The sequence below is a fragment of the Petaurus breviceps genome, unplaced genomic scaffold (assembly GCF_028583685.1).
Source record: "Petaurus breviceps papuanus isolate PSGF00001 unplaced genomic scaffold, PetGlider_PUasm1.0 224, whole genome shotgun sequence".
Classification (NCBI taxonomy): Eukaryota; Metazoa; Chordata; class Mammalia; order Diprotodontia; family Petauridae; genus Petaurus; species Petaurus breviceps.
In genome coordinates, this window is record NW_027185887.1 from 264,343 (window position 1) to 279,371 (window position 15,029).

Consider the following 15,029-nt stretch of genomic DNA (forward strand, 5'->3'; position numbering starts at 1 on the left):
TGCTGTTTTAATGTATGCAGACTGGAATTCTCTGGTATTAAAAATCTGTGCATTTATAAAACATAATATTTTAAAATGTCCATTGTACTCCATCCCTTTTCTCTTCCTATCTCTGCCTATCTTGTTTATTTATAGACTTAACTCTGTTGGGACGAAGTAGCAAATAACAAAATCATAGAATGTCAGAACTGCAAGGAATTATCCATCTAGATCAAATCCCTCATTTTACGATGACTTCCATTGCTATTGAAGAGAAACCCAAACTAAGTTGGGTCTGCAACCCAGGATAACACCGAAGATCATGGGTACTGCCAGCTCTTGTCAAGGGTTCCAGTGGAGTCCTTATTGCCAGGACTCTTCCAATGCTGATTAGAGCACTCAGGGTCATCTTAGCAGGAGAGGGGCCATCCTCTGCCTATATTCTCCTGCACTCTGGGCTCAGACCTCACAGGTCCACTGTGGTCCAGCATCCCTAAGATGAGCCTGAAAAATACCATGTAATTCAGTTTTCCATGGTCAGACCACAGGACCCTTATTCATCTCACAGTAAACTTGGCAAGCATCCATGAACACTTACACCTGCAGGTCTGGTCTTTTCCAGAAGGACTAGTGTTCTGTCCTTTTCAAATGACAGGATTATTGTTTTATATAAAACCTAAAAGGCACTATGAACATTTAAAAATATATGGATTTTCTCTATGCCAGCCCACATCATAAATCATAAAGGAAAAATTAAGAAAGCACCTGAGACTTTTAGCAGTCTAAATATCCTTTTGTGTGTACGTTAAAAATGCTTTCATGTAAAAATCCCTGTGAATTCTCACATCTCACAAACCCTGGTTGCCAAAAAAAGCTTGGTGGGTGCCAATGACTTCCCAGCAATTACTTATTAACCAAGTGTCGCTATAGTGAGCTCTCATATCATTAAGATTTCAGTACTCTCAAAAGATTTGCTAAAACATATAGAAATAACAATGGGATATAGTTTCATAAGTCATTATACCTACACTACCCTTATCTAACTAAATAAATAAAGTTAACTTATTTTCTGATACAGCTCTCATTTTTCCTTTTTAAAGATTCACTAATCTAAGAGTTTCTTCTCATCATTAGTACCAATTAGTGTGATTCTGCTATGCTAAGCTTACACTTGGCCTTACTTCTATTTCTTTCTCTACATTTACATTAGCCCAATGCTTTCTGCTCTGGGAAAGGGTTTGGACCTTATCATCTCCTCATGAGGCTCACAAAGATCTGAAGTTATAAGTTACAAAGATACCAACAGATCAAAGGCGAAAAGGGGGGAAAAACATGTTGTAAAAATTTTAAAGCCACTCTTCCATGCTCAAACATTAACTAGAGAAGTCAAATTCCATTTTCTCCACAAGATCAAAGTCCCTTTGAGAAAATTAAAAAGAAGACTGATAGTTGAAAAGTAACAGATACTTGAAATAGAAATTATCCTGAGGCTCAACTATTAAAAAATCTTCTGAAAGAAGATGTGTTAGTTTATGATTCTGAGTATAGTGGGATTTTTGTTGCTACTAAAGAGGTAGAGAGAAAAATGAAAACTACAAAGCCCATGATTGAGTCAGGAAAGAAAGGGGATATTGTCTTAAAGATGAACTGATCTAGGATTGAACCTTTCCTTTTAGAAGGGAAAATAAAATGTCAGTATTCTGAGAGGACATGGTGGAATTGTTTCTGACTAGGGAATTCTTTATTATTGTTTCCCCACTATCCTAAGAGAAAACAGAGAGATTCTCCATCATGTGCTCCCCACACACACTGCTAACCCTACTCCCTGTGCCTAGATTCCCCTCATACCTTGTTCATTCCTGTCTTTCCTTTGAAGCCCAACTCCAAATGCTACCTCTTCCATTATACTCCCAGGCATTATCATAGAATTGGACAGTTGGAAGGGACCTCAGGTATCAGTCCAATACACACACAAAAGGAATCCCCACTATAACAGACCTGACAAGTGATTGGATCTCTTACACCACTAAGTTTTGCCACTTCCTAATAAACATATCATCAAATGTTATATACTGTATTATAGTCATCTTGGCTTGTGCCTTCTTTCCCAAAGAGATGATGAACTACCTCCTTGAGATCCTGCCTTAGCTTACAATTTGTAACTTCCCTTGTTTCTAGCACATATAGTGGTCTGTACATAGATATAGAAGGGCTGAAGTGAGAAATAAGTGAATGAATATGATCCTTTATCACCAATATTAGATCATTAAGCTATTATGATACACTATACTATATGACATACAACAAAATTTAATTTCAAATGTCCTTATATTCAAGGAAACTTGTTATATAAGATGAATTACATTTGTGAGTACAAGATATTGAGAACATATAGGCACATTTAATTTTAGTTTCCCCAATTGATAGAGAGACTGTCTCAGAACCATGGAGATCTGGATTTCCAGCCCTACTTCTAATAGGTACTTGACAAATTACCTAAAGGGTCAGTCTTCTGAGCAGTTCTCTAAGATGAGTGGGTGAAGAGAAGGTGCCAACTTACTTTGGTAGAGGAAAATCTTCACCAGGACCTTCTTATAATTGTGAAATTACTGGACTAATCCCTAGGCCAGTCTCTTCATTTAGTGAGAGGCAGCATGGCCACAGAGCAGAGAGAGCCATCCTCTGAGTTAAGAAGACTTAAATTCAGGGGTGGCTAGGAGGTGCAGTGAATAGAGCACCAGCCCTGGAGTCAGGAGGACCTGGGTTCAAATCCAGCCTCAGACACTTAACACAAAAACTAGCTGTGTAACCTTGGGCAAGTCACTTAACCCCAATTGCCCTCCAAAAAGCAGAAAAAAAAATTAGAAGACTTAAATTCAGATCCCAGTCTAGCACACACTGGCTATAGGATCCTGGGCAAGTCCCCTAACTTTCGGAGTCCTGTGCAATTCTCTAAAGTTAAAAATTTCACAACAGTTGCCTGTCTGCATTAATAGAGGGAATTTTCTTACCATGAATTCCTACACCAATATAAATCAGATCTGGGCCATTAAAAAAAATTAATATAGAAACCTGAGATATAAGCAAATAATTCCTGACTTTTGAAAGGTAAGTAGGTATGTAATTCGTTATTAAAATGTTTTGCTTTTTAAATTCAGGATATCCCAGTGAATATTAAGTTCATCATTGAAGGAATGGAAGAAGCAGGTTCAGTTTCATTAAATGAGCTTGTCAGAAAGGAAAAAGACCGTTTCTTCTCCAGTGTTGACTACATTGTCATCTCAGACAACTTGTGGATTAGCAAGAAGAAGCCTGCCCTCACCTATGGAACCCGAGGAAACATCTACTTCACTGTGGAGGTACTGAGAAAACTGTCAGAAAGCTGAGTGAGAAATATCAGGTTGGGAGAAGGTGAAAGGAAACCAAACTGATACTGTACTTACTGTACAGCAAGTGTGGTTATAATAGCACTAACCACATAAGAAAGAACTGATTGAATGACCAGAATGGTTCAGAATTACTGTTACAGGGTTGTATACAAATAGTTAATGAAATCTTTTTTTAAAAAATTATTTATTTGCTTTTAGTTTACAATGTTCAATTCCACAATCTCTTGAGTTTCAAATTTCCTCCCTCTTCCTCTCTTCTCCCACCCCCCTCCCTCCCCATAGTGGCATGCAATCCGATATAGGTTCACAAAAACTTTGCATTAAACATTAGTCAAGTTGTAAAGAAGAGGTATAACCAATGGAGTGAACTATGAGAAAGAAGGAACAAAACACAAGAAAGAGACAGAGACAGAGACAGAGACAGAGACAGAGAGACAGAGACAGAGACAGAGAGAGAGACAGAGACAGAGAGAGACAGAGACAGAGAGAGAGAGAGAGAGAGAGAGAGAGGGAGAGAAAGTAGTTTGGTTCAATCTGCATTCAAACTCTGTAGTTCTTTCTCTGGATGTGGATATCCCTTTCCATCATGAGTCTTTTGGAGGTGACATAACCTTGTATTGCTGATGGGAGCCCAGTCTATCAAAGTTAGTCATCACAGATAGGATGTGTCTGTAATTATGTACAATGTTCTCCTGGTTCTGCTCTTCTCACTCAGCATCAGTTTATATAAGTCTCTCCAGGTTATTATGAAGTCTGTCTGCTCCTCATTTCTTATAGCACAGTGGCATTCCATTACATCCATATACCACAACTTGTTCAGCCATTCCCCAATTGATGGGCGTCCCCTTGATTTCCAATTCTTTGCCACCACAAAAAGAGCTGCTATAAATATTTTTGTACAAGTGCGGGTAGTTAACAAAATCTTATATAAGATGTATATATATATATATATGTATATATATGTGTGTGTATGTACATACATAAACTATATATGTGTGTATACATACATGCATCTTTATGCATGCATATATACATGTTTGAATACACACACATGTACCCAGTCTCTGAAAGATCTAAGGTACTTTACTATTTTACCAACTGTGATTGTAAAGATTTAGTTTCAACAAACATTCATCATGCACCTATTGTGTACTAGGCACTGGGCATATATACAAAGATTAAAAGGAAACAGCCCCCATGGAGCTTATACCCTATCAAAGGAAAACAAACACACACATATAACTACAAAATATATGCAAAATGTGAAGTCACTAGTGAGAATAGGTAACACCACCTCCCCAAATGCTGAGGAGAACATCCATTGCCCCAGATATCATTATTCCTAGGGATTTTTGCATATCTTAAATTCTGAATTAAGCTAAACCAGAGAGCAAGAGGCCCTTAAAGCATTATTTCCTAAGTGGTACTGTTAATTACTGCCATTTCGATAGCATCAAATAGTGTCACCTCATTGACTGTGGAAGTAATTGAAGTTTTTTTACTCTGAAGAAGAAAGTATTTTTTTAAGTTGTCAAGTACTGAATCCTATGGGTAAATTCAATTCTCATCTCATTAATTAAAATGCATGAAACATAATAAAACATAATCAGAATTTACTATTTTCTCTTTGAATTAAAAATATTATTCTATGACAAAATCAGAAACTTTCATTCAGAGAATGTATTCGCCACTGTCTCAATTTGCTCTGATTACCTTCTGGCATTTCACCGGAATGCCAAGGAAGGCCTAGTAGTGAGGTACAGTAGACAGCAGGGGTTTCCAATGAAGAGAAAAACCATGTCAGTAATTTAGAAAATGGTGTCTTCCCTCTGTTGATTATCTCCAATTTATCTTGTATGTTACTTGTTTGTGCATATTTGTTTTCAGGCTGTCTCCCCTAATAGACTGTGACTGAGAGCAGGGACCAGGTTTTTTTGGAGGGAGGGGTGGTGGTGGTGGTGGTATATCCTTGGTGCTTAGCACAGTGAGTGGCACACTGCAAGTGCTCAATAAATGCTTGTTGACTTGACAATAACCTCTCTACAAAGAGTTTATGGACTACAAGTGAAAAATATTGCATAATCTGTCTGATGTTATTGTCATAACTCTACTGTGGGTTTGATTTGCTTCTTTCTTTCTTTGTTCCAGGGAAGAATTCTATGGGATGGGTAGATCATAGCAGTTATTGGGAAGTGATAGTGTTATAAAAGATAAAAAGCATAAGTAAAACATTAAACACTACCACCATTACCATCAAAAGAAAACATTGTACTGATCACCTGAGTCAGGGGAATGAATGATTTAAGGTCCTTCCCCACTAAACAGGAATTTTCCTAAAATATTTTGATACCAGAGAGACATTCAAACTTTTGTCCTCTTGTGGTTCAATCATCAGGTCCTCTAGAGTTCCTTAGAGGTTAGCCCCATCATTCTTCTCTTTATTCATTAATCTGCTGAAGGACTAGCTAAATTACTTTAACTCTCCAGCCATTATTAGGCCATTATCTTTCTTCTTAACACTTTCTGATTGATTACTTTAAAGAAGGGTATGCCTCCATCAACTACGAGATCTAAAAGTTCATTTCCTATAATATTCCAACATATGGAAACAGAAATATATTTTTTAACTTCCTCCAAGAAAGCCTGAGAGAGCAATGTAAAGAAAAGTTTTGATCAAGGATGAGCTAGGCACAGAATAGCCACACAAATTTTTAAGGAATTAAAAATCATTGTTGGGTGGGGTTTGTCAGATAAATTGTTTTAGGCTGTTACTAAACTATATATTCCATGATATCAGGGACTGTATCTTTCCAAGTAAAAGGGGATGAAACTCATGAAAGTTTTATTTTAAGAAGATTAATCAGGCAGTGCTATAAAAGGTGAATTGGAAAAGAAAAAGACTGATTAAGAGCTTGAGGTCACTTAGGCATGAAGGTAGGTATGGTGATAGCAATAGGAATGGAGAGGAAAGAATGGATCTAAGAGACATTAAAAGAAAGTCTAAAGGACTTCCATTTAAAAACATCTATTAAATATTGACTGTGTGTTAAGCACAAAAGGTGTTTTTACATTTTGATAAAACACTATTCTTGATTCCATGAAACTTATAGCTAATAGGGGGATATATAATGCATGCTCAAAAACCTGTAATACAAAATAATTTGAGATGTGGAAAACTGAAGTCTTGGATGGTGTTCCAACAGGGAAATGCTGTTACTGGCTAAAAAATTAGGTAAGTTTTAATTTGGGCTTTAAGAGATGGGAAGTAGGAATCAGCAGGAGAGCAGGCTGGGGAGAAGTAGCATTCCTGACATAGGGAACAGCATCAGCAAAGACCCAGAAGCAGAAAAGTGTAGGGTATGTACAAAAGATGACAAGTAATCCAGTCTGACCTGAATATAGGCCATGTGGAAGAAAGTAGTATGACACAAGGCTATAAACATGTTTAAAGGCAACTTTGCTATGGAGGGTACTTGAATACCAAGCTATAGAATTTGAATTTCATTGAATAGACAATTGGAATCCTTTGTGTGGTTTTGAGTAAAAGTGAGAGCTATGCATATGGAAAATGATTTTGGCATCAGCATAGAAGATGAACTAGAGGTCAGAGAGTAGAAGTTGGAGAACAAGATGGGAGGCTATTATGGTAGTTCAGCTGGTAATGAGAGGTTGGACAGGTATAACAGGCAGGAGAAATAAAGAAGAGGTGACTGTGATACATGTCGCAGTGGTAGAATTACTCACTTGCATTTATTAAATGATTGGGTGTGAAGAGGAAGATCATCTGTATTCAAATAACACCAAAGTTTCAAACATGGGAGACTGGGTGGCTACTAGTGCTACTAATAGAAATAGTGAATTCAAAAGGAAGAACTGTCTCAAAGCCAGTAAGTGACAGTGATAGAACTCAGATATTCAGATCTCAAATCCAGTGTTCTTTCCTCTATACCAAGAGTGGAGTCATAGAATAGAAGCCAGATTTTAGGGAACTGAGGAAAGAGTGGATGATGGTGAAATGGAGGAATTAGGTATTATATAATATATATATAATTCACAATATTTGATCATAAAAAGAAGAAAGGTCAATAAGCTAAAAAAGGTTATACGGCTTCAGAAAGTATGGGTGTTGTTGCTTGAGTTCTGTCTTTTTTTTCTTACCTAGAAAGCTAGTGTTAGAGTGGTAAAAAAAGAAAAGAAGAGAAAAGAAAAAAGCAAAAATCAGTAAGTCACTTGTCTCTTTTCTTTCAGGTGAAATGCAGGGATCAAGATTTTCATTCAGGAACTTTTGGTGGCATCCTCAATGAGCCAATGGCTGATTTGGTATCCCTTCTTGGTAACACTTTATTTCATTTCATTTATCAGTCATCATTTAAGCATAAATGAATTCCCTAAAATTCAACTTGATTTTAATCTCTGAGTGCTGCATGACTCCACAACCTGCACAGTTTTGAAGGAAGGCAGAATAGACGAGAGACAAAGGAGGGCATTGACCTTAATCTTCCTACATATAGTTCCAGGCTAAATAACCCCAATTCTTTACTTAGACTTTAGTCAAATCTATCTTCTTTTCCTCCCAGACTCCTCTTTTGTTAACCTTGTATTTTTTAAAAGAAGTTGGGAAAGCACAGGTCAAATTTGGATAGCAATAGAATGGGCATCAAGAAATCTGAAAGACTAAAAGAATTTTTGGTTTAGAGTTGTAAAGGATATTCTGAACCCCTCATTTTACAGGAAATCAAGACACAGAGAAATTAAGTGATTTGTCTAAGGACATGCAGGTAATAAGTTGTAAGGTAACAAGAGTTGAAGGGAAGGAAATATCCTGATTTTCCATAAAAAGGGAAGAAAGTAGTCTGAAAACCATAAGCCAGTGAACTTCACCCCAATTCCTTGAAAAATTCTAGAACATGTCATTAAAGACATAGCTAGAGAACATTTAGAACGCTAAGAGCAAGCATGGCTTCATCAAAAATAGGTGATGACAGACTTACTTTATTTCCTTTTCATAACATGAGTACTAAGCTGTACATCAGGAGAATGCTCCAGAGAGAGCTTGCCTAAGTTTTTTTAGCAGAGTTTTTGATAAAAGTATCTCATGCTGTTGTTATGGAGAAGATGGAAGGATATGGACTAGATGATCATCATGTAGTTAGATGGATTCAGAACTGGTTGAATGGCTGGACTCAGTTATCTTTAGTGGTTCAAAGTCAGCTCAGCAGAGGGTTTCTAGGAGAATGCCTCAGGCACCTGTGCTTCGTCCAGGGCCATTAATATTGATTTGGATAAAAACACAGATGGCATTCTCATTAAATTTGTGGATGACACAAAGCTTGAAGGGATAGCTAACAAATTTGATGTCAGGGTCAAGATCTAAAAAGATCTTGATAGTTGAGCATTGGACTGAAACTAATAATGATATTCAATAGGGATAAAGTCATTGCTTTACATTTGGGTTCAAACAATCAATATCATATATAGAGAATTTGGGAGGTATGTTTGGTTAGGTAGTTGATCTGAAAAAATACAGAGGTCAATGGACTACAAAATCAATATGAGTTAGCAGTGTGATGTGGCAACCAAAAAGTCTGGGCTACATTCAGAAAGACACAGTTTCTAGGAATAAGGAGATGATAGTCATTCTGCACTTAGGCCTGGTCAGACCACATCTGGAATATTATATTCAATTCTGGGAGCCATAGTTTATGGCACAGTGGATAGAGTACCAGGCCTGAAGTCAGGAAGACATCTTCCTGGATTCAAATGTGACCTCAGACACTTACTATCTCTGCGACCTTGGGCAAGTCCCTTTAACCCTGTTTGCTTCAGTTTCTCATCTGTAAAATAAAGCGAGAGAAGGAAATGGCAAAGCACTCTAGTGTCCTTGACAAGAAAACCCTAAATGAGGTCATTAAGAGTCAGACACTATTGAAATGACTGAACAACAATGCCATAGTTTAAGAAGCACATTGATCAGTTGGAAAGCATAGAAGAAGGCAACATAGATGGTTAAATACCTTGAGTACATGAATATTGGTTGGAAAAAAAAAGCAACTGGGGATATTTAATTTAGGGAAAAGAAGACTAAGGGTGGGGAGGAGCAGAATACATGATAGCTATCTTTAAGTATTTCAAAGGTCAGAATGTGGAAAAGGGATTAGATTAGCCTTATTCTTTTTGGTTCCAAAGGCCAAAACCAGGATCCATGAATAGAAATGGAAAGAGATAAATTGAGGTTTGATTACAGGAAAAAAAAATTCCTAACACTCAGAGCTGTCCAGAAGTGGAAGAAGCTATCTCAGGAGATTAGGGATTCTCCACAGACTGGATGACCATTTGTCAAGAATCTTGCAGTGGCATCCCTTTCACGTGTTGGGTGACCTAGGTGGCTGCTAAAGTTCCTTCCAACTCTCAGATTCCATAATCTTTGGAGGAGCAGAATTAAGACTTAAGCCCAGCTCCCCTGACTCCAATTCTAGCATTTTTCCCACTATAACATGTAGCAGCCTGTTATTAACTCCTCTAATGTAGGTACTGCCAATCCACTTTGGCAGTTTTTCCATTATAGTGATTCCAGAGACACAGGAAGTAGGGTTTCCTAAGATTCTGGTCCCTGCCTTTGCAACCTAAACAGAACTGCAATTGCTAACAAACAGGTTTCACTGCTGCTGATCCCCATGACTCCCCATGAAGGAGGCTGCAGCGGTGGTTCACAGCATGCTTTTCAAGTTTGTTTTAGATAGCGCCAAACTTCAGAACAGCTCTAATGAGTTCCTATTCTGGGTATAGTATTAATGTGGTTTTTTGGAGCCTGGTACCAATGCTTTAACATCCTTATAGCCTCCTTTAAACTTTTAGTTGTGGTGCCTTCCCATCCACCACCTACCCCATAGGAGAGAGTGTTTGTGTCCTGAGATGTGAGTGCTGCAGAAGTGCTACAAAGGAGAAAGCATGAAGTGCACTGCTCATTGTTACACAGGCAGAAAGTGGAAGGGCAAGGTCAAAAACCTGTGTCTGCTGACTACAAATCCCATATCCTTTTCTCCTTCCTACACTGTATCCAATGACAAGAGGTTATTGTGACTCAAAAGACCTGAGTTCTAGGGCTGGTTGCAGTACTTAATAGTTGTTGTGGTCCTGGGCAAGTCATTTCCAGTCAGCGTTCTCATCTATAAAATGGGAATAATAATAATAATAATACCTTTCCCTGCTTACTTTACAGAGCTGCTATGTCTATGTCAAATGAGATAATGTGTGGGTAGGTGTGTGTGTATACTACAAAATTATGTACAAATGTAAGCCATTATTATTTTTCTTATTATATTTTATAGCAGTCTTTTAATTCTTCTAAAATCTGAGTCCCTGACAAAATTCCCTGTACTTTTTAGTTTTGGAGAGAAATATTGTGAGTGATTCTCTTCCCAAATATTTAAATAGTTTCCAGCCGAATTCAGAAAATATGGAGCTCAACGCTTTAAAAAAAAAAGAGTTCATTTTCTGTTTTATCTGAACCAATTTTCCCTTCTCTAAGAACACTACATCATCAAATCATTAGTAGTACATTTCAATTTTTTCCCCAAGCATGATTGTGGCTCATGATTTCTTTTTTAGAACGTGTGGCTTAAATCAAGCATAGAATTTAATTTAGTCCAACAAATGCATAGTGCATTGCTAAGGAATGCCAGTGTGGGGTTCATGAATGGAATATAAAAAGCACATTGTTTTACTTTCTTTAATTTTCAGAACAAATCAAGTGAGAAATTCACAACAAATTGAGTGATTTTGGAATGTTGCTATTTGTAGGATTTGTGTATGCTTTGTACATACACACATATATGTGGCCCCAACATTCTGAAATGTAGCATTTATCAAGGCACAATCATAACTCTTTCTGCCCTGTGGGGAGATGTGGGATGTTGTGGAGGGATCACTCACTACTGATTTAGGATCCACAACTTGATGACCAGTTGTACATATTTAAAATATGACAAAGAGGGCAACAGAGATACAGAAAGTCAAGTAGAATCAGGCTCTCTGATTCCACCATGCTCTTCCCCTCTTCAATCTGGGAGATCCACAGAGATGTAACTAGCAATTTTTTTTGAGGGGATAGTGAGAGGAGGGAAGAGGCACAATATGTGACAGTTACTGGCAGGAATGAAGAAGACCTTAGGACTTAGAGGATCTCACCTAAGGTGTGACCACTACTGGGAGGAAACACTATTTGGTAGGTTCCCATCTTAGTCAATAGTTATTGTTAACAAAGTGCTAAGTCCAGTTGTTTCTCAGCTGCTAAAAAAAAGCAACTGCAGATCACAAATTTAGCACCCTGAGACAAAGCACAAGTTTGCCCAACCTTAGTTATGATTCTGGCCTTTTCTGCCAGAAATTTCTGCCATTTAATTTCTGTGCCTCAGTTTCCACATCTGCAAAATGAAAGGATCAGATATATTAAGGTGACCTTTATGTTCCCTTTCAGCTTTCTAACTATGACACTTCCCTTTTGAAGAGATGTTCTCTGCCCTGCATGGTCCTCCTGAGGCAATGTAGCAGAAGGGAGAATTGAGCAAGGGTATTTTTATAAGTATCAAATATTGGATATTACTTAAGCTGTTAAAATTCCAAAGAAGACTATTAAGGATTAAGAATTACATTTATTATATGCAGTTTGAAAAGGCAGTACTATCAACCTACCATTCATTTCTTGAGGTTATGATCTTCTTGGATGTGATGGTTGCTGTAGAAATTATATCACGTACAGGGATTATTTTTTCAAGTGGAAAATGTGCAGTGGGAGAAAATGAACTCTTAAGCATCCTGTTTTCATGCAAATTCACTCAATACTAAAGAACTAGGGCAGAGAACTACTGAAAACAGGATATGTAAAACAGAATGATTTCTGAATAGAGTATATATCAATGTTTTCCCATTACCCATCCTTAGTGATGGTCTTTCAGTTAAAGCAGAATTTACTGAGAAATACTCAATAGCTCTCTCTAATCAAATTTCTCTGTGAGTTAATTAAAAGGAAAAGGAAAATGAGCAAATAATATTTCTCTTCTGGCAGGGTGTATTCAACCAACTACTCCTGAGCTCGCAGCTGGGAAGGTTTCTTTACACCCTGTGGGAACAGAATTAATGAGTGATTTTAAAATACAGTGTGAGTTCTGAGGCTGGAGCAATTTTCCTGGTGAAGTAGAGTGAGTGTATGAAGAGCCATTTCCTCTTACATCACATCCTAATTTGCTAAGGACAACTAAATTTATGTCCGCCATTATAGCCATGTCTAACAATACCTGCTCAAGTCACAGGGAAAATATCCCAGCTCATTTCCATTTCATATACCCCTTACATCCTGCTGAGAGTACTTTTATTTTAGCTCCAGCTGTATTTTAATCATCTGGTCATTCATTACTCCCAATCTCCTCCCCTCCTTTTTTTTAAAGTCAAGTAAAGAGTTATATAGTTTTCACCATCAAGGATATTGCCTACCAACCCCAATGTGAAAAGGAAATTTGGCAAATAATCTGGAATTTTTTGTTGTTGTTATTTTAATCAACGATAGTCAATCCTGATAATTCAGCTACAAAAAATGGTTTCCCCCCCTTTAACTTAAATTATCTGAAAGGGCTTTTGTCATTAATTAAATTGAGCAATTGTTAGATCTCTTCTCAATGTTGGTCTGTTTAGATAGAGACTAACTGTTAGTAATCTATGCTTTTGATGATTGCTTTTCTGAATAAAAACTATCACAGGCCAGACCACATATATGCCTGTTTGTGAACCCGTTAGCTTGCTTAAGCTGCAATTTCATAGCACCAAATAAATTTATTCAACTCTCCTCATACAGGCTGGTCAGTTGAGAAGTGGAGGTGGTTTGAATCTGTGATACTAGTTCATGGGATCATAGATTCAGAGCAGGAATGTTACTTAGAGATAATCTGGCCCAATTTCCTACACCTTCCTCATTTTATACATGAGAGAACTGAGTCCTAGAGAGGGTAAGTGATTTGTCCAAGGTCACATGGCACTATATCATCACGATTTCTTCTGAAATTAGATCAAATAACCTCTAAAGTGTCTTCTAACTCCAAGTTTCTGTGATTCAATTTCCTGCTTCATAATTATTAAGATTCTAAGGTATAGCAGTAATTTTTTCCTTCCTCTAACATTTATTTCAATTTTTTAATATTATGTTTGTATTTACAAGGGGCTTTGACTTTATGAATATTCCATTAACTGACTAGATACAAGTGAAAGTAAGTCTGAATTTTCCAAATGAATTGATTAGAAAACTTTTTTCAGGGATGGCTAGATGGCACAGTGAGTAAAGCACCAGCCCGGCCCCAGAATCAGGAGGACCCGAGTTCGGTTCCGGCCTCAGACACTTAACACCCACACACGAAAAAACTAGCCATGTAAACTTGAGCAAGTTACTTAACCCCAATTGCGCTCCAAAAGGCAAAAAAAAAAAAAACAACCCTTTTTTTCATTACTTTCCTCCAAATTTACTACCCAGTTATGTCATTTTTGTATATATACTTTATTTTAAATTTTGACTGACATTTTATGTATTATTTTTGTTTGTATTTCTGCCCCTTCCCTATACAGTGAGCCATCCCTTGTAAAATGAATTTAAAATAAGAGAGAAAAAAAGTAGTTCAGTAAAACCAACCAACACATGAACCATGTCTGGCACTATTTGTGATATTCTCCATTCCTAGTCCTCCATCTCTACAAAGAAGGTAGGGAGGTTGAATACACATTTGCCAACCCTATATTGAAGTGAGCAAAAAACTAAATTCTTAAGAGATAAATAGCAAATTGTTTTTGTGTATCTATCATTCAGATTCATTTTTCCATCTTTATTAATAACATAAAATTTGAAATAAGGACCAAAGACCTGATTATGTTTATCTCCTGTGGATAAATATTTGACGAATCATCATTACTCTATTGCAACAGATTTCTAAAAGTTAATTCAGTTTGAATTAAAGCTTCTTGATCATAGCACTAATTCCTGCAAAAAAAAAAATGATAGCTGCCAGGTGATATTTGTAAGTTATACATGATTTAGTTTGTGAAAGTGAAACATGTTTGTTTGTTTTTAATCAGTAAATTTGATAATTTGGTAATTTCATTTAAGAGAAAAATGACTTAGATTAGGTCCATTTAATAACCAACCTGTGGCGAGTTAATCTTCTCATTTGTTTGGCTTTGATCAAATACACACACATGTATATGTATGTAAATCTCTCCTTATATATGTATGTATATATATTATATACATATAATGTTTTGCATAATTGAATATGTATAACCTATAACAAATTGCTTACTATCTCAGAGAGGTAGAGGTGAGGGAGGGAGAGAGAATTTGGAACTCAAAATTTCTTGAAAATGAATGTTAAAAATTATCTTTACATGTAACTGAGGAAAAAATAAAATATTTTTTAAAAATATAAACACACATGCATATCTATCTGTCTGTCTGTCACCTATCTATCTATCTATCTATCTATCTATCTATCTATCTATCTATCTATCTATCTATCTATCTCTCTTGCTGCGTGACAGATTTAGCTATGGTGAACAGTACCCATTATAATGATTGCTGAAATGATTGACTAGGCCATGCCATGGACCAGCTCTGTTGCCCTAAAC

General features: G+C 36.8%; 1 protein-coding gene across 3 annotated transcripts in view; it reads left to right on the top strand.

The window, feature by feature from the left end:
- CNDP1 (carnosine dipeptidase 1) overlaps nt 1-15,029 on the top strand; it is an 83,942-nt gene that overhangs the window by 59,003 nt on the left and 9,910 nt on the right. For all 3 annotated transcript variants that reach the window (XM_069094961.1, XM_069094959.1, XM_069094960.1), the window contains 2 exons: nt 3,138-3,338; nt 7,617-7,701. In XM_069094961.1, the coding sequence (XP_068951062.1) occupies nt 3,138-3,338; nt 7,617-7,701 (286 nt within the window). The remainder of the gene's footprint in view (nt 1-3,137; nt 3,339-7,616; nt 7,702-15,029) is intronic.